At 43.6% G+C, this 24,501-nt stretch overlaps 1 protein-coding gene across 1 annotated transcript in view; it reads right to left on the bottom strand.

The window, feature by feature from the left end:
- LOC106897459 (WASH complex subunit FAM21A-like) overlaps positions 1-19,798 on the bottom strand; it is a 34,161-nt gene extending 14,363 nt beyond the window's left edge. Inside the window, exons 1-23 of the mRNA XM_014958083.1 lie at positions 19,726-19,798; positions 19,520-19,633; positions 18,817-18,981; positions 16,742-16,807; positions 16,084-16,257; positions 15,336-15,429; positions 14,686-14,744; positions 13,897-13,944; positions 12,609-12,713; positions 11,976-12,063; positions 10,791-10,859; positions 10,152-10,264; positions 9,905-9,968; positions 9,068-9,124; positions 6,973-7,131; positions 6,413-6,454; positions 6,261-6,355; positions 5,071-5,163; positions 4,494-4,598; positions 3,394-3,510; positions 1,778-1,941; positions 1,178-1,289; positions 99-284 (exon numbers count right to left, since the gene is read on the bottom strand). Coding sequence (XP_014813569.1) covers positions 99-284; positions 1,178-1,289; positions 1,778-1,941; positions 3,394-3,510; positions 4,494-4,598; positions 5,071-5,163; positions 6,261-6,355; positions 6,413-6,454; positions 6,973-7,131; positions 9,068-9,124; positions 9,905-9,968; positions 10,152-10,264; positions 10,791-10,859; positions 11,976-12,063; positions 12,609-12,713; positions 13,897-13,944; positions 14,686-14,744; positions 15,336-15,429; positions 16,084-16,257; positions 16,742-16,807; positions 18,817-18,981; positions 19,520-19,633; positions 19,726-19,764 — 2,328 coding nt within the window. The 5' untranslated portion in view covers positions 19,765-19,798. The remainder of the gene's footprint in view (positions 1-98; positions 285-1,177; positions 1,290-1,777; positions 1,942-3,393; positions 3,511-4,493; positions 4,599-5,070; positions 5,164-6,260; positions 6,356-6,412; positions 6,455-6,972; positions 7,132-9,067; positions 9,125-9,904; positions 9,969-10,151; positions 10,265-10,790; positions 10,860-11,975; positions 12,064-12,608; positions 12,714-13,896; positions 13,945-14,685; positions 14,745-15,335; positions 15,430-16,083; positions 16,258-16,741; positions 16,808-18,816; positions 18,982-19,519; positions 19,634-19,725) is intronic.
- Positions 19,799-24,501: the final 4,703 nt, after the last annotated feature.

Raw genomic sequence — 24,501 nt, 5'->3', positions numbered from 1 at the left:
AAAGAATTCTGTCCCAGAACTGCACTGTTAGATTATATACATATTTTTTAAAACAGAATCTTTACCAAACTTCAGATTAATGTAAGAAAATCCCTCACTTTTTCCTTTGATTGCTGCCCTGCAACATCTGTTCCTCCAGGCACAGGAACTACTCCAGGCTCTTCCAAACGCCACAATGTGTCTTCTACCTGGTTAGACTTTGCTGCTCTATCTGGCAGATCTTCCTTTTCCTCCTTTTCTTCTTCATTAAAGAAAAGTGATGCTTGTGCTGGCTTTACTTTCTCCTGCAAAATTAAGATCGTGTTGTTGACACAAAATTGGTGGGGAAAAAGAGAAGTATACACTGCTGTGGGACAGCAGAGTCTCAGTTTGCCTTCTGAGGGACCTAGGAAGCTGGCAACACACTGGACTTCTCCTACTTTACTCCCATGGGACAACCTGGTTTGTGACTTTTGATTTCTAGTATTGTAGGCTCTTGAGTCTGATTGCAGAGCTGCAGGAAGCAGCTGTGAGCTTAAAGCAGATGCCCTGGGAATCTTGTGCCCCATTTCCTGTGACTTTCAGCAGCCAGACTGTGACTTGCCCATTTCTTTTTCTAGTCCCAAGCCTGTTATCTTTATGGGCCACGACAACTGTTCTCCTTGGAAGCAGAAAGGCAAAGGAGTGGGGGAAACACACACATGTACAGGAACCCCACAGCAGATACAGCTGTGTTAAGCTTTTTCAGCTCCTACTCTCGTTTCCAAAGCACAACCAGACAGGCTACAGGCTAAGCTCCTGAGACAGAGGACAGCATAAGCACCCTCAGCAGAGGGTCAGTAAGAAGCCTGTAGACACATCTGAATCAGCTCGGACAGAGGTGACACAAAGGGTGAAGCTCTAGTCTGTTCCTTTTAACAGTATTTTACAGTCAAGAATTCTCAAAATATCCTCAGGAAGGGCTTTTAGCATAAACAAAACAAATATAAGGTTAATGGTCAAGAAAATTTTGAAATCTCTATTAGGTTGCCGGTGGTAAGAAGTTCATGTAGGAGTTCAGTCTGCCCTGTTCCCTTTCCCAATTTACTAGAACTACCATTGTCTAAACCAAGTGAGAGTTACATTTGGTACCTAAGAAGGAAGACAGACTATAAAAAGACTAAGTGTTCCAGGTTAGTTTTAAAAGAAAGGGAGGTACCGCTGCAGCCTTCGCAGCTGACGGAAGTAGCGTTGATGGGGAGCTGAAGAGCGAGTCTCCATTAGTAGCATCATCTTCAAACAACAACGACACCTTCTGTGGCTTTCTTTGGCTGCAGTGAAAGAGAGGAGAAAGGGGAAGATTCAGTGCAAAAGTTTCAGAGGCATCTCATGGCTGCATCTGTTTGAAAGCCTAACCTCAGACCACCACTTGCAGCAAGCGGTCCCTGATGCAGGATTCAGCTTCCCCACTGTCTCAACAGCTCTCCCACCCTCCCTTCTTGTCTGCAGGAGTGAAGATAAGAGGCCAAGATGATTTTATCTTGCAGTCAAGGAACTGGAACCCAGTTTGGTGGTGGCAAGGATGGACTTGGATCTTAAAGGTCCCTTCCAACCTAGACTGTTGTGTGATTTTAGGGAGAATGATCCACCACAGATATAAATCAGGTAAGAGAGCCCAGCCCTCCCCACTCCCACTCCTCTGCTTCCTCCTCAGCAACAAGAACAGCACTTGCAATGTCCCTGGCTCTGTTCAGTTTTGAGGGCACTGCTGTGTTGTTCTGAAAAAACCACCCCTCCTCTCCCCTCCAGGGACTGTCACCTCTCTTTAGTGATGGCAAATAAATCCTCCTCATCCTCTTCCTCAAAGAGGCTCGTCTTCTTCACTGCTTTAGCCTGGCTGGCAGCACTAGCTGGTTTCATGGGGTCCTCTCTCCGGTCGTCTTCAAAAGGAAGTTTAGTTGGCTTAGGGACATTCCAGTGATCCTTAAAAATAAGGAGCCCTTAAGTTTTCTTTTGTCTTGGTTAAAGCCACTTTCCCCATCTTCTCTATAGGCAGAAACACTTCAGTATCTTGGCAGCTCTTACATCTCTCTCCTAGTTTATTTTCCTGCCTTTGTGTTAGCTGCTGTCACCTGACATTGCCCAGGCTTTGCAGAGGGCCTCGGCCACCTTTCCACACAGGGTATTTGCCCAGCAAAACAAGAATACACACACTTTGTTACAGTTGCTCTTGACAACTGACTCTTGACAGTGTCAACTGCAGTCACAGGAGTAAGGTCACCCAGTACAAGTGGATTTGTGCCACTTAAATAATGAGTAAGTGTGATGTATGGGTGGGGAAAAAAACCACCACCTTAACACCAACCAACAAGAAAAAACACAACACCCACACCCAAGACCCCTCATTACTGGAGGGCACGATGCTGCATTTCTTATTTCCTCAACTTTTAACCACAGTTCTTCCCACTCCACCCCCAGCACCAGCATTTAATCAAGTCCGAATTGAATAAAATCTACAGTAGAAAGAAACATTTCCAGGGTCAGGATTCTGGCTTGTATGTTTTCTAATTCCCAGCATTTCAAGTTGTTTGCCCCACTCCTCACCTCTGGTCCTCCCCCTTCTGAAAGTGACCACAGGTACATTGAGGTATGAGCTTGGTTTATTCTACATTAAGATAAAAATGCATCTAAAAATATTCCTAATATCCACTGAACAAATAATTACAGGACAGGTAATAAAACATCAAGTCTACACAAAAGAGTAATTTTGGGGGGTGGTAAGGCTAAAAAGAGTCTGGATCCTATTCATGTGAGTTAATTCAGAGACTTTCCAGACAAGTTTTTAATTTACTTAGTGACTCTGGCTTTCATTTAAAATGCAAGACAACACCTAATCCATCCCTAGAAGAGGGCTGCTCTCTGGGAAGCCTAGGCATTTATGTTTCATTTTTCCCTACCCTGAGATTTAAAAAAACCAAACCAAAACCACCCCAAAAACCCAAGCAAGCAAAAAAAACCCCAGAAAAGGTAAAAAAAACCCTCCACAAAAACCCAAAACTAAGAAAAACTCAGCGTATACCTTTCTAGAACTGCTAAACTTCCCTTACAGAAATTAAAGCAGTAAGAGCAAACTTGTTTTTCCCTTTTAGCATCTTTAAATCAGGTTTGTTGGCAGCAGCCTCCATTGCTATCGATCTTTCTATAAATTACATTGAAAAATACTAATTTTATCTCCCACGTGACTTCTGTTACCTAGATCCTGAGCTAATTTGAGCCAAGAATCAGCCTCCTCGACTGCAAACATGTCAGAGGATTGGAACAGGCACAGCACGTGCACGCAGCAGAGTTGGGCTGTGGTTCCCATCTCCAGAGTTTTATGCTTTGCCCAGTATAAAGCCCAGTGACCCTTTTCAACTCAAATCTTACTCCTCATACCTCCTCATCACTGCTGAACAATAAGCTGGAGACTTTCTTGAGTGGCTCTGACTGTTTCGCTTTCTCTTCAGGGGGTTTTTCCTGTTGCTTCTTGGCAGGTGCCACACCAAAAAGATCCTTAAAATAAAATAAAATCAAAAATAATAAAATCAAAAGCCAAAGCCACAACGAAAAGCTCTCTGAGAAGTCATCACCATGCAAGACACCATTGCCATCCTTAAAATAAAATAAAATAAAAAAATAATAAAATCAAAAGCCAAAGCCACAATGAAAAGCTCTCTGAGAAGTCATCACTGTGCAAGACACTGTTGCAACTTATTCTCAGACGAGTGGGACAGAGAAACGGTGTTTTGTGAACAGAACGAAATAGAGAGTGAATCCTGTTGTGAGAGGACAGGACAGGCAACAGGCAAGCTGAACCACTACCCCTGAGCAAGAACCAAGACCTTTTCAACTGAAGACACTCACGCAGGTTACTATATAGGCATCAGAATATAGAAAAGCGTATGTTGACTTCACTATCTAACATTTATTTATGCTTTCATCTACCTAACTTACACTTCAGTTCCATAACAGAACCTTCATGGCAGATACCAGAGACATTACAATATAAAATGTTTCACTGTCCTGACAGATCTCAGTTTCTACTCTAGTAGCCACAATTCTTACACACTGAAAAGTGAAAAGAAAAAAAAAAAAAGGAATTCCCCAGCCACGACACAAAGGAAGTAAGAAGTCATCCATGTGGGTAAGCACCATGGGCCAGAATAAAACAGCTTCTTGAAGCTCCTATCAGTTCTATTACTCAGTGTTCTCTAGTCCTATCAAATGGATAACATTCTTCATGTTTAGGTCCAGAAATAATATACACTGACTGCCAAATACTAAAAAGACACCATGAACCCACAAGAGTCCCTGCTACCATTCTCCTCCATAATGCCGTCCACCTGCTCAGAACTGATACATGATGCCAGACCAATTTAATGCTCTAATTTAGTGCTCCATTTACAAGCTTAGTGTTGTAAACTCCTGAGTATTTCCTCCTGCATTTGCAACAGGAGGGATCCTGCACACAAGCAGCACCAGGGAGCGGTTCTTACCTCTTCATCATCATCAAACAAGGAGAGAGGAGCCTTTGTCACGGATCTGCTGGCGGGGAGAGACGTAGCTTTGGACTTCACAGTTTTACTCGATGAAAACAAGTCCTGTGCAAACCAAAGAACACCTTTAAGAACTTTTAAAAACACCTTTAAGAACTCTTATTTCACATTTTTCCTTCTAAAGAGTGTTTAGTGTGCCTGTGAAGTAGGGAAAGATTGTCTTACTCAGATGTACCAACCACCTGCAACTCCACAGGGGCTTCCCCTCAGCTTTGCAGATTATTTGTGAGCTGGAACCAGAGACACAATATTCAATATATGTAGTCTTTCATGATTCTTGTTCTCGATTTGCTGATCTCTCCCCTCTTCAGGCTTTCAATTTATGCCTTTCTGAAGTTGGGGAAAACGTTCCAAGAGATTTGGAGCAAGAAGGAACTTTCAGGGTGACTGGGAGCAGATGCATGGATGTCAGAATTCCTGATCCTACAGATAAACAAGGAGTCCCCAGATACAAGACACTGAAGTCAGGGTGACTCAGATTTAAAGAATTTCTGTACAGACTTAAAGAGATACTCACTTCAGAATCCTCCTCATCAGAGAAGAGGCCCCTCTGTTTTACCGGAGGCGTTTCAGATAAAGGCTTGAAGTTGTCACCTGAAGATGGTTGACTCTTTAGGACAAATAAAGACACTGCATCAGCACCCATTTAGATTCAATCCAGGGGAGAAAATCATTAGACCCTTTCTAAGGGGCGTGCTGCTGGCAGCATCCCAGCAGTTGAAGGGACAGAACACAAGCTCATCATCCACGGGCTGAAGTCCAAAACTCATGTGCTGAGAGAGCTCTTCTCATGCAGCCAGACTTGCAGGTCCTCCCATAGGTCTCCCCTCCCACCACCCTCCTCCTCAGCAGAACACATATGCAGAGGCTTATACCAGGCTGCCTTGTGAGCTAAAGGAAAATGATTATTTTAACAAGCTGTCCTCTGTAAAAGAAGAGGGCAGTTTGTGCCAGCCATCATTTCCTGCATTAGCACAGCACAGCCCCAGCCTGCCACCGGCTATATTGCCATTAAACTCAGAATGATTCCAGACCCGAGGGCTCCTGTCAGCCAGCGTGGGGTATAAAACAGCCCTCGCTTCCTGATGGAGCAGGAGTGGTGCTGCTGGATCAGTTCCCATCCTCTCCTCCAGGAAAGCCAAGTGCTGTGAGACCAGAGCAATGGCCCTGGGTGACCTCCCACCACCAGTCCCGCTCCCCTGTCCGTGGATACTCTTGCACTGCACCTTAATTTGAACATTCCAACTATTGTATATCCTTAGGTAGAACTGGGGTATGTCCCCTCCTCTCCCACAATATATACAAGCAACGGGTTACCAGTTAAGTTGCTATCACTGGTTGGTGTAAGTGCAATCTCCACAGCACAGAACTGTGACACCAAAGGTTCTGGAGTCAGACTGGCATCATTTCAGCCATCAATTTCATAAACATTTCATATCATAGAATGGTTATATAATATAATCCGAGACTTCTCATTTTGCTCTTATTTCAATCACGCCTTAATAACATTCCTCCAATCACTGCCCGCACACACAAAACCTCAAATAAACCCAAAGTTTGAGAGGCAAAAGACATTTAAGGATCCCTGAAGAAGCCTGGTCATGGAAGACCTTATGAACCTCACAAATACGGCACTTCCATAGTGTTCAACATGGAAATACTACTTCAGCTGTTATAGTAATTTCTTCCTAAAACCTTAGCCATTACCTTCTTTTCCATGACTGTCTCCCTACGGCTTTCTGTTTCTTTAGTTGTGCCAGCGACCACAGGAGGAATGGCAGGTTTTTCCTTGAACAAGTCACTAGTTGTGCCAGCGACCACAGGAGGAATGGCAGGTTTTTCCTTGAATAAGTCACCTTCTTCTTCATCATCATCATCAAATAAGTCAGCCGTGGACTTGACTGCATCAAGAGACAAAGCAAAGAGGGAATGAGTAGGAGAGAACAGCTGCTACTGAAGAAAAGCAGAACCTGGAGTCACAAAAGACACAATGCTCCCTCTTTAAAGCTGACCAACACCAGAAGTACCTCTAACACCCTGAACACAGCGTTTCATATTGGTTTGGCACCTCTAAAGGGCTAGAGCTTTCCAATAGGAAGTGCTGGGCACGAGGATTCAAGGCTGCATGAACAAAGTCTGTACCATTTCCTTGATTTGAGCCCAGACACTGCCCTAGCAGTAGAAGGAGCATCCCAAGAGAGGAAAGTCAGTGGAGAGCACATACAACTGAACCAGTCCCACAACACTCTGAGGAAAAGAAATGTCAATAACCAAAAAAGGAAAAAAACCAACCAGCCAAACCCCCAAAACCCAAGCAGAAATAGCAGTGATGCAGGTTTGAATAATTCATTGGTTCCTACCGGTTTTAATTCTGATGACCTTTAATGTTTGACACTCCAATGCAAATGCACAGAGGTACCTGAATCTGGAGGCTTTTTAGTTGTTTCTGCAAAGAAGTCATCGTCATCGTCAAAGAGAACAACTTTCCCAGGCTGTTTGGGAGTTTTCTCTGTGCTCTGTGCTCCAGGTTTCTTGTCTTTTTCTACAGTTACAGTGGAACCAAACACATTGCTTCCTCCTGCAGGTCAGATGGGGAGAAAAAAATGCCACAGAGAGATGACTGACAGTTACCAAAAAGCTGAACTTGTGCCATAGCAAGTGGAGCCAGGCTGAGTTTCCACTATGGCAGCTTTCAATCCGCTCCTGCAATCATGCCACATCAAAAGCATTAGCTAGAAACCTCCTGATAAAGCCAAGACACAGGTGGAGCACTCCCACTGCAATCACTACTTCCTCAAACCTGCTCATCTCCCCTAGGAACCAGGTTCCACATTAAAGCTAGAATATCCAGCAGTCCCACACTGTTGCCCTTACAGGCTTCCCAAACCAGAATCTGACTTTAATAAATAGTAAATCACCCCACTGTGGACAAATAAGAGTGGTAAGGTGCTTGAGGAGAAGGGAGGACAGGCCACTGAGTTATCCCAAGGAGATGCACTTCTCATGGGAGACCTCCAGGAGAACTGCAGTAGGAGGCTGAGTTTGGTCCCGAACTCTTGTGTCCTTTGGATACCAAAGCAAGCTGGTAACGACTGTTTCTTCTGTGAAAACATCCTGCTTGGGTGATCTGTGCATATCAATAGATTGTCTGCAAACATTTTTAGCATTTTTAGTAAAAATCAGCAGCCTGCTCCTTACGTATAGAAGCTTGGAAGTGGTAAAGAAAAAATGGCTTTGATTGCAAGGCTGGCAGAAAGCCCAACAACTGCTATTTGGTTAAATGTCAGCAGACTGCATGAATTTTGACCAGCACAGCAGCAGTTTATGATAAAATAAGTGTACCATGCAATTGGGAAGTGTCACAGGACTGACAGGAACACAGCCACAAAGTTTTGATTCATTATTAAACATTCTCAAGTTCCTAAACAAACTGTTCACTGGGAATACATTCACTAAGTGATTTTGAACAGCAAAGGAGCTTCAATCTTGTTTTTTCTCTCAGGTGCTTTAGCCTGTCAACAAGTTACTGAGAGGGAGCAACTGAAGACTCTGAATAAATGCTACCTGTAACTTAATTCCTGATGAACTAGAAAAGGACACTGCTAGAACAATGGGAAATTCACTCTTTATGCAACAATACCTCCAAGAAAGAGCAAAGGATAAAGAAAACCTCAATCTGCTCTTTTAAACTTTGCTATCAAATCTTAGAATTATGTAGGATGAGCATTGCTGATGGGTATCTTTCCTCCTGGAGTAAAACCCCTGTATGTAAACAGCTTACTCTAAAAATCATGCTGACTGAGGGCTCAGTTAACTGAAGCTACAGTCTTAAAATAGGCTTTTCTTAATAAGGGGTAGAACTTAAAATTAAGGTAACTCAATCAGGTGAAGACCCTACACAGAGACAAATCAAAGTCAGAGGATTCAAAGATGTTGGTGACACATTTTCTTTTCATTGCTCAGCTTGAAGTCTAATATGGAACAGAGATCTTAATAGAATTATTTTTATTTTTTAGCTCCAAGTTAGAGATCTGGTCCTTCCCCTTTTATGCAGATCCTTCCAATCAAAACTGGAGAAACGAGACTGTTTTTACCTCTGCCACAAAAATATAGGAACTTGATGTTTAAACTGATCTTCTGCTAATCTAAGATCAAAACACACTTCCTTCTCAGAGCATGGTGTGACTCCATGCACTGCAGACTTAAACTTTGTCAGTTAGTTTATCAGTTAAAGTAACACACGTCCCTAAGGTGCACAGCACAACACTTGAAGCTGCCAGCTGCTAACATCTGCCACCAATCTCTACCTTCAGAGCCCCTACGGAATCCTGATTATCCATAAAGCACGTTGCAGTTTAGGCTTCGCATGGTAGAAGCGCCTGCATTTGGCATTAAGCACGTGATCAAGCAATGCAGTGCTGCTGTATTTGGATCCTTTTCTTCTTTAAAACCTGCTGGTTTTAAAGAAAAGAGCATTTTGTGCGTGAAGCAATTTGCTATTGAATGAATCATACCTGGGAACAGAGATATTGCACCTGCAGGAACTTTCTTTAAGGACTTTGTAGAGGACACTGAAATCATAGGAAGTACAATACAAACGGATGCAAATTGGTTTATGCTGCCAAATCCTTCAGAACTCTACCACAGAAAGAGGAATCTGAGAAGTCTTTGAGCTCCATTTTTTTTTTCCTCAACAGCTCAGAACTCTTTAGATGTTCTCCTTGAACTTCTGAGGTTTTTTTTGCAGATATATATAGATATAAGACCAGCCTAGCTATTTTTGTTCCGTTGAAACTCCACAACACAGCTCTACTGAAGCTTATAAACATGATATAGGTTTACACATAGTGTGATTTACACATTCACACACTCAAAACCAGTTCAATACAATAAGCTTAAATAAAAATGGCTTAGTCTCTCAACTCCTATCTGGAAATTCATCAGAGACAATGCTTCAGTAAAACCTGCTGCAGAACAGAACGTGTACTCAGACTCCCTAAGGGCCGAGATACGCAGCTCATGGCAAACTCAGACTAATCTGCAAGAAGAAATCTTTATTCCACTCAAACCCACAACTGGATCCTGCAAAGTTCTCTTCAGCAGCAGGAACCCAGTGCATGCAGAGAGCTCTGCCAACATCAGCAAGGACATCCTTTCAGCTCCAGGAGAGTAGGTGTGTGTAAGAGATTATAGTGAATAAACACATTTAAAATTCAAGGCAAACACAGCTGTTCTCTATTAAGACTGGGGAGGAGAAGAGACTTGCCAACAATTGCTACTCCAGACTTTCTAGCTTGCAAACACAACAGTCTAAATCTCAACATACACAGGAGGCAACAATTGGTTCTTACCTTCACTTACTGGGACTCGCTCCTCTCTTGATTCTTCTTTTGGTGCTTCAGCAAAAAGATCACTCTGATTGAAAGATGAAAACACAAAGTCGGGGGTAAGTGGTGAATTTGGGTTTTGTAGCAAAAGACGGCTGCTGATTTTCCCATGTAGAATAACCACTTTAAGCCAAGACACAGGCAACCACCGCTTCCTTCTCATGAGGATGCTTTGTTTTTAAAAGGGGAACACACACACTCCATTTCTCACCTCTTCATCATCAAAGAGACCCATTCCACCACTGAATAGGCCACCCCTTGACCCAAATGGTGTGAAGTCTTCATCAGTCAACTTAGGAGGTTTGAAGATGTCATCGTCTTCATCTAGAAAGCACAAGAGCCAAGAGCTGCAGCACAACTGACCAAGTTTCAGGAAAGAGAATTAAAGAGACAACCAAAATTCAAACTGGTTTGATTCCATCCTGTCTCTCTCATGAACATGACATACAGAGAAGCTGTATGCTTGGTTAGAGCAACCATATGGTATGGTTGCTCCAAAAGACCATATTTAAGGAGGAACTCTCACTAGACCTGTTTCTATCCATGTTTTACATGCACATCACAACCGAGACTTGTGTACACACCATGACATACAGAGAAGCTGTATGCTTGGTTAGAGCAACCATATGGTATGGTTGCTCCAAAAGACCATATTTAAGGAAGAACTCTCACTAGACCTGTTTCTAGCCATATTTTACATGCACATCACAACCAAGACTTGTGTACACACTTGCCTTGAAGGACACTCACTGATATCTCACCCAGTCTCTAGACTAGACATCAGAGTTGCCTAAACAGTGTCTTACATTCCAACCCACAATTTTAAAAACAAGAGAGGAGGAAATCCTACCATCCGACGGAACTCTCACTTCTTTCTTCTCTTTCAGGGTTTTTCTTGGTTTGGTCTCTGGTGACAGGGCTTTAAGATGAAAATTTCAAAGCATAAATAAAACAGTCCATCTTTACTTGTAGCCTGTGATCAATTTATGATAAAGAGAACCTAACCAAGCTGACCCGTACACTTTTCATATGAATCAGCCTACTGGACCAATTCCATGAAGTTCTAGAATTAGCACATAAAATTGTAATAGCATCATTATGTCAGACACTGTGGGTTCAACACAGTTGCCCACACACAGGCTAGTGTCACCTGAGATGCCAGAGGGCAATGCAGCATTCCAGATGGTGCAGATCTCACACAGAGAGGGCAGAACCTTTAAGAAACTGAAATGGCTCTAAACATATTACCCTTAATTCAGTTTTATTCCCTCTGGCCTTACCATCTCAAGGTTATTTCGCTGAACAGAAGATTTCCCTGTAGCCGAACAAGATAAGCTGGTTGGCCCCTCTGGCCTTACCATCTCAAGGTTATTTCACTGAACAGAAGATTTCCCTGTAGCTGAACAAAATAAGCTGGTTGGTTTTATACTCCACAGACCCAGCTGGATTGTTTGAACCACAGAAGAACACACTTTGTTCTTGTCTGTCTGTGCTCTCAGCATTACAGGTCAAAAGCAGGCTCACAAGCATTTGCCACCTCAATTTCAGGCAGATGTTTTCAACTGCTGCTTTGCTGCAGGAATAACTACTTGAGAGAGGTCCCCCCCTTCGACAACAATGCAAAAGTAAATGCAGATTTTAGTCTAAACTATCACTGAAAACAGTAGCAAGGAGAAGTTCCTCAAAATGCAGCATATTTAAGCCACAAAGAGGAAAAACCAAACAACCTACACCCTATGAAAATATACATCTGCTCTTTGAGGGGCTTTCTGCTGCAGAGTTCACATGAACTTGGAGAGTGACCTGTCTCACCTGAAAGCAATGTATTTTCCACTGTAACACTCAGCAGATTTCAATTCATTCTTATAAGTTATGACCAAAAAGTTTCTCAGAACACAAAATAGTGTCTTTAATTCCTCTCACTGGGCTTCCACCTAACACATATTCAAAGAACAGATCTACGAAACTTCTGTTACACAGAATTTCCCATCCAGCTCTCTCACAAGCACTTATCAAAGCTCAAGAGTTAACGTACATGAACGCTCTTCATCCTGTTTGATTGGTCCTTCTCCTTTGATCCGAGCTGCCAGCTCATCTGCAAATGATGTTGGCCTCTTCTTCTTCTGAGGAGCGTGGACAAATAACAGCATATTCCTTACATACGATCCAGTTACCAACTTGATGCAATTGCAATTATAAATAGTGTACTCTCCAGCCTCACTCCTACAAAGTCCTGCCTAGACTTTGCCTGAAGCCCTCAGAAGAAGCAATGCAGCTTTCTATTAAGAAAGCAATTAACAGATTATGTGGGCATCGAGAGAAAAAAAAACCCCACATTTCCAGGCCCTTTTGATCACATAAGTTTTAATGTCATCTTGTTTTGGGAACAGGACAAACAAGAAGCATTTGCCACATGCAAATGCACAAGTAATTTCTTAATGACCTTCAAAGACAGCTTTGATGCCACTTTAGGGTTCAGGAGCCCCCGAGTTTAAAGGGGGTGAAGCCTGAACAACCATTTTGAAAGACAATTCAGGATTTTTACAGGCCCTCTCAACAGGATCTCATCCCAGTTAACCGAGAGCTACTGTTATAATCCCTATAAAGACAGATTTTTTTTTTTATGAGGGAAGTCAAATCTCTCTCCACGGAGGCAACAATTACTTACAGGCCTTGTGCTTTCATCCAGGTCTCCATCCTCATCTTCCTCTTTTTCAGAGTCAAAGAGGTCACAGCCATCGTAATCATCTTCGTCACTTATCTGTGCTGTCCTCTAAAAAACAATAACACTCTTATGTTCTCCTGAAGTTGGCATACAAAACAAGCACAAAACTACATCAGCTTAGACAAAAATATTCAAAGCAAATTTACCAAAAGGAGGGAAACATTCAGCTAGTTTGGGTTGCCTCACAGCTTTTGAGAGGTAAGGGAGGAGTACCTCTAGCTCTGACTGTGCTGCTTCCCTTAGCTCACAACCTCCTCTCCACTAAACACCCAGTATTTAGCCTTAAATCAGGAACATTGTGATCAGCTGGTAAAAAGTTACATCATCTCGAGCTATTCCTAAGGTGGACAGCAGGATAGCAGAGAATACATCCCTGCATCCTGGCCTCAATCACGTCAATAAGAAAAAAAAGGATGAAAAAGATGAAATTAATTGTGAGCTGGGGGCTGGCATGGACAAAGGCCCAGAAACAACCTAAATCACAAACTACCCAAAGATACTTGCTCAACTTAAAATACATCAGGCACCCAAAGTTACCCTACAAAGGTCAATATAGCTTAAGGTAACTTTTGAGGGCTTTTGTAACATTATTGTATCAAAATACAGATAAAAAAAAAAAAGTACTTTTTGAAACATTGTTCTTTTGGTGCTAAATCATTTCAGATTGAGGATCTGCACCAGCACACCTACACATGGGTAAGATTCTTTCTCCTGTTACTTACCACCTACTACAAACAGCTAAAGTCAGGCTTGAATTTTTCAGTTTAACCATTTACTTTCCATTTGTTATCCAAATGGACATACTTTTCAAACATTTAATACTGTTCACATCTTTGATTTCATGTCATACTCATGTGCTGCTCCTTCCTTCCTGCATAGCAAGTCTATAATTTTAATTATCAATCAAATAATCCTACAGGACACTTGTTTTCCTGGAGTAGATTCTTTAAGCTCTCAGGACTCCAAAGTTACTCCTGAGGAAAACACACATCAGGCAATGCCATCACACATAGGATTTGCATCTAACAATGGCTTGTAAGCATGTACTTAAGCCCAACCCAGGTTCAATTTCACAACATGCTGCCATCTGGCCAGGACAAAGTTATACAGATCAGGCTTAACCAAAGTTTTTAATAGTTGATTGTCTAGAGCTCTTTTCTCCTCTTTGCTGCACCCTCACTGAGTCACCAGTGGAAGGACTTTCAGGTTGTACCAGGGTGTATAACCGTACCGTCTTTTGGTCGTCTTCACTAGGGTTTCCAAATTCATCATCTGATTCCTGGAACACAAGAGACCCAAAGACAAGTATCACACGTTATTTTTGGTCAAGAGACAGCTCAAAACCTCTGGACTCGCTTACGTTTGGACATTTAAATCTCCTCACCATGACCCAACCAAGGAATTGGTTCCCTCCCACTGTTCATCTTTATGAACAGAGCTTGCTAGAAAGTCATTAATTTAGCAAAGACAGCAAGCTCCAACTGACAGTGCATTTGAGTAACTCAAAAGGGATTTAACTGTAATTGAGCAAAGATACCAAAAGCAAACTCCTCAGGATGAAAGGAGTGCTTTCACAGCACAGTTCCAAAGCAGCCCAGCCAAGACAGGCAAAACACATCAGAAATTTCTAGTCCAATGCAGCAGATTCATGAGGCAAATCCTGGAGGTACATTACTGATACCTACTTAACCTTTAAACTTGCTCCTGTTGACCTCCATCCCATTCTTCCTAACTGTAATTTGTCCTCCATAAATGGAATTGTTTATAAGAATCTTATTTGCTTCACAAAGTGAAATTAGACCACAATAATATAATAGCAGTTAGAGCCAATACTACTTTACTACTACTGCAAAAGTATAATGACAAAAAGCACATTTACCACAACCAACACAGGGAATGGACAAACTGCAATGTATCTGGAGACCCCACATGAAAAAGTAAGGTCACTAATGGCCTCACGCACAACCGAGGACTCGTGAATGCTCGTGCAAAGTAGCTGGTGCTGTCACTTGTCACTTACCTCTTCATCCTTCTCTTCACTGTCAATGACACTTCCCCGGTCGCTGTCTACTGATCCTTCTATTGCAAATGAAAACAGGAAAAGTTAAGATCAGAAGTGACATCTCTACACAGAGCAATGTCGTCACCAAAGATACTGACAGCAACTTTAAAGGCTTTGTGAAGAGAACCAAAAACAGGTGGAAAAGAGGGAGGTTTGGAAGAGCTTTAAAAGCTGCTGAAATTTAAGCATTTTGTGTTTCTAAGACACGGAGCAGAAGTTACTGAGAAGTTGCTGCTTTGCACACCAGCAAAGTGCTTCTAACAGCACAATGCACATTTTTCCCCCAGCTAATTACAGCGTCTGTCTCAAAACTAGCAAGAACATCACACAGCATAACCCAGGCTGTGAGTGAAAACAGACCAAAGACTCCAATTAGAAACTCACATATGAATAAAAGGTCGTGCCAGCACATACCTTCACTAGAGAGATCTCCAAGGCCAACATCATCTTGTTCCATAAACTGCTGAGAGCCAATCAAGTAAGGTAAAGGCCTGTCAATATAGAGATCCTGGAAAGAGACATCATCAGGTCATTCTAACATCGAGGAACAGCTCTTACACCCCTTCTTTTAACTCAAGGAAGCATGAAATGTAAAGGTCCCAATATACCTTCACTAGAGAGATCTCCAAGGCCAACATCATCTTGTTCCATAAACTGCTGAGAGCCAATCAAGTAAGGTAAAGGCCTGTCAATATAGAGATCCTGGAAAGAGACATCATCAGGTCATTCTAACATCGAGGAACAGCTCTTACACCCCTTCTTTTAACTCAAGTAAGGTACAAGCTTGTTTCAAAAGAGTCCCACCAGACACATGCTTCAAGTCAGCATACAACTGGGTGGACCAGCTGAGGCTTATTCATTTTTAAACACTGTTAAAGAAGGGGTCTACTTCTATTTGTGTGGTCCCGACTTGTTTTCTAGGTGTCATCTAACAGAAGAATATACTTGCAAAGACTTGCAGGCATAAGTCTTATCCCAAATCCTGCACTCAGGGTTCTTATTTACCAGGAGAACAACCACTTATGAAGTGGTTGTTTTCTACCTAAAAAGCATGAAATGTAAAGGTCCCACTCCACCCAGAATTGAGGCTTCTTTTTCCCAGTTCACTGCCTAGTACACGACAAACTCCCTTTAGGTGCCACACCTTAATGCTAACCCAACTGTGAGACAAGAGGCTACACAAGGAACATGGCAAGGAGCACTTCTCCTTCAGATGCAGTCATCAAACCCTCTTTTTATGTAAAAAATACCAAATTTATACCAATGCAGCAATGCTGCTGAGAGGCTGAGAGAAGCAAAAGGCAAGTCCAACATAAGCTTAACACAAACCCGTGCTCCCAGAACAGGTCTCTGTACCTTTGGCTCGAGTATCAGTTCCACCCTTTCATTACTTTCTTCTTCTTCTGAGTCAGAGTTGCCTGCTTTGATGTCTAGCTGCTCAAACGCACTGTCCAGGACTTGCAACCCATAATTAACTGCTTCTTGGATTTTGGGGATCAGATCAGCTTCTTTCTGTTCCCGTGTCTTTTCCTTTAATAACAGGAAGAACACATTATCATTTCATTTTACTCCAGACTCAATCTCACTGCCACATGCATGCAAAATTTTAAATTCAAATTAGTACAATGAAAGGGCTACAAAGATGATGAGGGGACTAGAACATCTCTCTGATGAGGAGAGGCTGAGGGACTTGGGTCTTTTTAGGCTGGAGAAGAGAAGACTGAGGGGGGATCTGATCAACACCTATAAATACTGAAAGGCTGGGTGTCAGGAGGATGGGGCCAGGCTTTTTTCAGTGATGCCCAGGGACAGGACAAGAGGGAACGTGCACAAACTGGAATGCTACCACCAACTTTATGTTTGACTGACACACACTACGCAACAGAGAGACTTCAGGGAGAGAGAAGACAGTTCAGTTTGTACTTTGTAAACATCTGCAAAATAAGTTTGCTAATGAGAAGTTAGACAGCAGTGCAAACATACTGCCAGCGCTCGAGGCAGCTTCGGTAACTACCTGCTCTGATTTGTCTCCAACGTCAGCTTTGGGAACAGGCTCTTCCACTTCTTCATCATATACTCTCTAAAAAGTCAAGCAAAATTAATTCAAGTGAGAACAACATCATACTGCTGCAAGAGCGAAACCACAGGCACCACCAGCAAAATAAAATATGCCGTTAATGTGTAATTAATTAGACATCAATTTATTACATGTTTTAGAAAAGCCATGGATGACACCAAGCATCTTCACAGCCTCCTTCATGCACTGAAGTCATCTTGAAGTTACCATCTCAACCCAGCTGAGGTAATTCAAGACTGCTAACGTCACTGCACTAGTAGAAAAACAAGCTGACCTTTTATCACTGTTCACAGACTGACCTGAATACGTTAAAAAGCAGCATTGTTTTAATGCCCCTAACATAAAGCTCTTCTAGAAACCCTTGAAGTCAAACTTAATTTTATGGGCTGTCTATTTTCCTTTTTTTTTTCCTGTCATTTAATATTTTTTCTCCTTTAGCATTTACCCTTCTCCTCTACTTACAGAGAAGGTTCACATCCTCCCCCAGCCTTCAGTTTGTCCTGATGATCCCTCCGACCCAGCTGTTCTAGCACTCTTTTGTAGGATCAGCTACAAGGAGACAGGGGAATAAAAACTCCCCCTTGGACCTGCAAACCTAAATCCAAATCTCTCAACCACAGGTGCAGTTATCCCCTGGGAAGAGACAGGTCTCTCACATTAACTAAATTGAGCACTAGAAACGAGGACCTATTTCTGTGCCCTTATATTTGGGAACAAACAGCTTCAAGCACCCAAGGTTTAAGACGTTTGGTACAAACTGTTCTCAGCAGAACCGTTATGCTGAGCAGCAAAGGCAGGCCAGAAAAGTCATTGCAGCTCTGAAAAAAACCCTACCCACCGCCCCCATCAAAATAACCCACGACAGAAATCCAGATTTCCATTGCCTTGTCCTCTGCCAGCATCTTTCCAATAACAGCATCACGGTTTCAGTCAGATGAGACACGCGTGGCCCGAGAACAATGCTGATCAAAGCAAAACACCCAATAAAACTCACAGTGCTAAAAAACCTTACACAAATCTGACAATTAGGGCCCTTCATCTCAATATACACGTGTTTCTATTGATAAATGTTGTAACAAGCTTTTACGTCTAGCTTTTACCATTCTAAAATATTCATAAAGTGGGAACATTGACCAATAAATACACTCCATCATGACCAATCGGAACAGACAACTACCCGCAGTCCAACACCTTTAATAACAACTGCTTTGAGTGTAGAATAACACTAATTCTGCTGGAGCGGGTCCAGAGAAGGGCAACGGAGGTGAGGGGTCTGGAGCAGAAGTTCCATGAGGAGCAGCTGAGGGAGCTGGGGGTGTTCAGCCTGGAGAAAAGGAGGCTGAGGGGAGACCTTCTCGCTCTCTCCAACTCCCTGAAAGGAGGGTGTAGAGAGATGGGGGTCGGTCTCTGCTCCCAAGGAACAGGCCATGGGACAAGAGGAAACGGCCTCAAGTTGCACCAGGGGAGGTTTAAGATGGATATCAGGAAAAATGTTTCCATCCATGGGACAAGAGGAAACGGCCTCAAGTTGCACCAGGGGAGGTTCAAGTTGGATATCAGGAAAAATGGTTCCACTGAAAGGGTTATTAAGCCTTGGAATGGGCTGCCCAGGGAAGGGATTGAGGCACCAACCCTGAAGGTATTTAAAAGCCGAAGGGGTTGAGGCACCATCCCTGGAGGTTTCTAAAAGCCAGGTAGACACAGTGCTTAGAGACATGGTTTAGTGATGGTTTTTTATCAGAGTTAGGTTGATGGTTGGACTAGATGATCTTAAAGGTCCCTTCCAACATAGACAATCCTACAATTCTATAGCACCACTGGGCAAATTTACAGTATTGCATAACATTCCTCATGTTTAGACAGCCAAGTGCAGCTAAACGCTACGTTCACACTACCTGTAAAGATATACCAAGACACCTCAGAGATCCTAACTCATTCATAGTCCTAAAAACAAAACTCTGATCTCTATGTTACATATAAACAAGCTTGATGGTGTACAAGAATTTACTCACATTCTCTATGAACTGCGTATTGGACAGCATAAGAAAGTCATTGAAGACATTATGAAGGCGACAGTCGGTGGCTTTCGTTTCACTAATCAATCCATCTACTTGCTTTTTGATTTCATGAGTCCTGGAAATGGTTTGCTGTGAGAACTCTTGTAGAAAATGCAGAAGCTGTTTACAACAGAGAAAAGCATTAGTCAGCACCCAACTCCTTTTTTATTTCGGCACCGTTCACGACACAGGCAGATCGGATTAGCACCAAAATAAACACAATGTAGAGGAAAGCACCCCCACGTACACCCAGGACTAAGCCTCATCCTGCTCTGTTTCCATTCCATTTTGCATCTCCTTGGGTGCCAAATCCTCGTTTAAGCTTTCTCGCCCAGACCGGAGGGCTAAAGCAACGGGGGAGCCTGCCGACCGCCGGGGACTGACCGGAGCTGCCCTCCCCGGCCTCCCCACGCTTTCTCGCCCAGACCGGAGGGCTAAAGCAAAGGGGGAACCTGCCGACCGCCGGGGGCTGACCGGAGCTGCCCTTACCGCCCTCCGCCCGGCGGGGACCCCGAAGCGCTGCTGCCCCCCGAGGGCGGGCAGGCCGACCCCCAGCCGCTGCCCGGGCCAGCGGGCGGCAGCACCGCCCCGCACACGGCCCCGCACCCCAGGGGAGACCCGCACACCCCTCAGGCCCGGTCCCGGCCGCAGCGCTCACCCCGGCGTCCGAGGCCAAAGACCAGCTCTGGCTGCCCTTACGGATCTCCTCCAGCGACCAGGGCCGCTCCCACACCGCTGCCGGCTCCGCCTCGTCCCGCGGGGCCCCGTTCATCTGCGGGAGAAGGGCAGATGAGCCGAGAAGCCGGTCATTAGGGACCGTATCACCGGCCCAAGCCCTCCCTTCCCTCCCGCCCCGGTGCTCACCGTGACCGCAGGCCGCGCCGCCGCCCCCGCCGGCGCCATCCGCCGCGCGGCGATCAGCTGAGCGCCCTCACGTGACCCGCCTCACGTGATGTGCGTGCGTGCGGACGGCAGGGGGCGCGTCGCCCGCGAGCGGAGGGCGGGAAGGGCGCGAGGCCGCTGTCCTTCCAGCTTGAGGGGAATCCAGGCCCCGCCGCCACCCCGGGGGAAGGCGCAGGGGCCCAGCGGCGTCTGAACGCGGGTTGTGGCAAACCCGAGGGCAACTCCTGCCGGGAATGGCCCAGCCCGGCAGAGCGGGAGGAGCAGAGGAGGCACCTGGCGACCCAGCCGGTCCTACATCGGCCATTCGGCCTCGGGAGGGTGGCTGGGCCAAGATGGCTGAGCTCCCCCCTCCCAGCTGGGCAAGGGATGCTGTTGCCGCCAGCAGGCGGATAAAACTTCCTAAGACTTAATTTAAAGTTCAGGAAGCAGGCATTCTTTATTGCGGCGCCGGGTGGCCAGGGGATCGCTCCTCCTGTTGTGCGCACTGAATGCTGTTGTCCAATTAAATTTATACACAACAGGTTTACATATTCAGTGTAGTTCCAAGAAAACATCAGCATATTCATTACATTTCTGAGAATTCATGTACATATTATAATAAGCTGTTGGGCATGTGTAGTTGTGCCTTCTAGTGGTCCTCATTTTGAGTGAGGGTCGTTTCTTCCTCAGTCTTCATCTTCTTCACCTCTCCTTTGGCTCACTTTTCATGTTGGCAAAACATTCTAACTGCTTAATTGTTCATTAAAACTAATGATCTCCCTGCTACCACCCGTTTGTCAGACAATGTCCATATTTATTGCATCCCTGTCTCAGGTCACCATGTTCTTTTCTTATTTTACTCACAGCAAAGAATTTCTTAATATCTTTTACCAGTTAAACACTCTAATTTCCCACTTTCTCACTAAGTCATTTTTTTTTTCCAATGGATTAAAAAGCCTTGCCATACCGCTCTGTTTCATATGTTCTTTATTACAAGTGAAATAACCAGAAAGGAAATAACAAGATCATCTGTTCTTCCAGCTGGTAACCAGAGCATTATTTTGAAATGGTCAGTTGAGATCAGCCCTGGATAACACATGGAGTTTGTTTAGTTATTGCACTACACTGATAACTGCACTGATAACAGAAAACCTCGTGAGGAACCAGGGCACCGGGTGATTTACTTCTCTCTTGGGTTCACAATTTAAATAAGAAAAAATACCCAAGATATCCAGGTTCTTGTGTATTGATTTTAATGGCTACATCCTGCTACTTGAAAGATATTGCTAGATAAGGGCCAAAGGAACTTCTAAAAGCCAAATATCATTGTATTCCTTTTGATTCTATTTTTCCGTGGTTCTATAGCAAGGTACCATTAGTGAACTGGCTCAGACCTTCAACCCTAGTAGAATTTAAAGAATTTTAATATACTGATAATGAAGCAGAAACTAGCAAACTAGAAGCATTTTAGCCAAGGCTAGTTTCATAACAGTGTCTTGAGCAAGATTGTTAAAAAACACACAGATGGGATTAATCCGAAATTATTCTCCAAGGCTTTTGGTGTTTTGCCATGGTTCCTTCCTCCACAACATTGCAAAAAAACAGAAAAATTTGGCCTTCAGTTACTTTCCATATTCACCAAAATATGGGATAAAATCCAACGAGTCCTGTGTCGATAATGCCAAGTTCAGAACTTTGGTCATTACAAAACATGAGATCTGTGGGCTCAACGTGGGCTGATGCTGAAAAAATGTAGGGTCTTACCATTAGGCAGCTTTGGGTCTGGGACTCATGTGGATTGGTGTCCACTGAAAGGACAGAGAGGGCTACGAATGGCACAATAAAATTCTGCTTTCTACAGTCCCAACCTAAGCATTATGGTCAGGGTCCCAAAAAGCATTTCAATCCTAAAATTCCTTTTAGAGAGGAGTTCAAACAGGTTCCTTTTAAAGGTCAGAGAGAAAATGGCAACAAGGAAAATCAGTTGCTGTTCCCCTTAGATCTTTCCAAATGAATATGTGTTGTAAAGGTATCAAAAATCACATGTCATCAGGGACTAATTTGCATATTAAGAAAGAAAACATGTAGGACTAGAGAAGAGAAGACTGAGGGGGGATCTGATCAACACCTATAAACACTTAAAGGGTGGGTGTCAGGAGGATGGGGCCAGGCTTTTTTCAGTGGTGCCCAGGGACAGGACAAGAGGGAATGGGCACAAACTGGAACATAGGAAGTTCCACCTCAACATGAGGAGGAACTTCTTTCCTGTGAGGGTGGCAGAGCCCTGGAAGAGGCTGCCCAGAGAGGTGGTGGAGTCTCCTTCTCTGGAGACATTCAAACCCCCCTGGACACGTTCCTGTGCAACCTGCTCTGGGTGGAGCTGCTCTGGCAGGGGGTTGGACTAGATGATCTCCAGAGGTTCCTTCCAACCCCGTATCACTCAGTGACTCTGTGACTGCACAGAGCCGAGCTCACTGATTCCCATGCTTACAGGCATCCTTAACTCTGTGGCATCACTTGCTACTTGTACGTGGCCATGAGATCTGTGGCTTTTTCCTCTTCTACTTATTTTTTTAAACTGTTTGTGTGAAGTGACTACTAAATTCCCATTAGCATTTGTCTGTGGAGAAATTACAGCTCACAGTGGACAAAGACTTAGAGTCTTGACATGACATTCAATCTAAATTTAAATACAATTCTCTCTTCTTGACAATCTGTGTAATGATATGCCATATAGCTACCATGGGTAATCTTTTTTCCTGTGGGTAAAACATTTGGCAGAAGTACTGCTTTCTGTTGTTGCACCCTGGAAGTGCTAACAAAAGCTTAAGCAGACACAGCACTTGGTTAAACTCAGAAATATTTACAAGGCGAAAAAATGAAAGTACCACAGCCAGCTTTCCCAATAACTAACAGAAAGTAAATATGTTTTTATAACTTCAGAACAGGATGCAAATAAAAGAGGAAGTCAAGCCACAATTAAAAGATAAGCTTCAATATCACACCCGAAAGAACCCAAACACAGTTTGTGTGTTGTTCCTCCTTTTCCCTGCCACTCCTCATTCTCCTGCAGGGGTTGTGCTGCTGTGGCTCGGTACGGATACGGGGAGACCTGCTTATCCAAGCCCTGCAGAAGGACTTGGGGGTGATGAGTAAAGTCAGGGCTTGGAGATGCCTCAGTCTCCGGTGCCCAGTGTGGAAAGGAGTGTTATGGCTAGAAATAAGTACGTGTGTGCTGTCACCAGACCAGCAAGGGAGCATGAAGCCCCCAGAGGTGCTTCTCCTCCTGCTTGGGCTTCGTTGCTGGTTGTTGTGCAAACAGGAAAAAATAACCAGGCTGATAAACTTGGTTTGGGTAACTAGAAATCCTAATGGAGGGGAAAAAAAATCCATAGCAGAACTGCTCTGGTTCCTCTAAAGGAACCTGGACTTGAACACACATTACTTCATTGGCTCATGGTTTCCCTCACATGGGTTTGATCCTTCTTTGATCCCAAAAGCTCATCTCTTGTGCTAAAATCATGGTCTTGGAGGACGGCTGTTCCCCTGGAGCTCCCTTGGTGTGGGGTAGGAGTGCCTAGTGTGTGAGGAATCGAGGAAGGTGACTTTGGGGTTCCATCTCTGGGTTCTGTGGTCCTCTACAGTCAGGTAATAAGGTCTGAATCTCTGGCACACTTAAGGGAACCACCCAAAGCCATGCACCAAGGCAGTATCAGAATGAAAAAATAAAAAAGGCTCCTGAATCACGGTCTCATGGTTTTCTACTTCAATCTTTAGCAAAACTTTGAAATATGAAACTCTCAGGTCTAGTGACATCGTGCTCCACTCCCGCTTTTGTAAACAGCTCAAGAAATTGAAGTTCTTACATCAACTGATGTATCATTGTTGATAAAGCAACACAGAGCCAGAATGGCTGTGAACTTATGTTCCAGGTTAGATCCAGCAAAGCCTTTCACCAAGCAAGTGCTTGAGAACAAGGAGTGGCTCCACTGGAAACAATGGAACTACCCACAGGGCTGGAGCTAAGGATGTATTTAAGTGTTTTGCTTGATTCCAGCCCTAAGATCTAATCTGAAGGCTGAAGAATTTCACGGGGAGTTTTCCAACTTTCCTCAGTAGGCTTTGAACCTATTTAAGCTAAAAAATATATTTCCAGTGCCAAGAAGGTCATGGAATTATGTCATGTACTTAATTTTTTATGGTCTTTTTGCTCCTGCTGAATTCTTTGGGTTGAATACATCCAAAACCCGGATTAATTATTAGTAGTACTCAGAAATACATAGTGCATATGAGGAAATGAATGATAACTTTTCTTGCCACTATTCCACCATTCCAAAGTATTTACAACTCTGTGTTTAATTTACTCTAATAAAAAAAAAAAAAAAAGCCCAAAAATATTTAGCTCGTAGTACAGCCAAATTGTGTTGCACTTATTTGTCCAAAGTTTCTAAATGTAATCTTCAAATTATATGCCAAATTTCCTGCAGGTGGTGGTAAATCTCTCACAGGAATGAGTTTCAAATTGCTTGCCATTGTCTGGAAGAAAGTATTTCTTTTTGAAATATAGGTAGGGCCACAGTCTGTTATTTTATTCTAAAAAGAGGTTGCAAGAGCAAGAGAAAGCAGAGTATTTGCTTAGCACTCTGAAATGTGTCACTGCTTGTGAAAGTACATGAAAGTGATCACAGTTCCTTGGGTCAGAGCCTGAAGAGTCCCACAGGAGCAACAGGAGGGGTTTGATTTTTTGAGGAAAACCTA

The sequence above is a fragment of the Calidris pugnax genome, unplaced genomic scaffold, assembly GCF_001431845.1.
Source record: "Calidris pugnax isolate Ruff unplaced genomic scaffold, ASM143184v1 scaffold352, whole genome shotgun sequence".
Taxonomy (NCBI): Eukaryota; Metazoa; Chordata; class Aves; order Charadriiformes; family Scolopacidae; genus Calidris; species Calidris pugnax.
The sequence above is the reverse complement of the archived record's forward strand: the minus strand, read 5'-3'. Positions and strand labels throughout refer to the sequence as shown.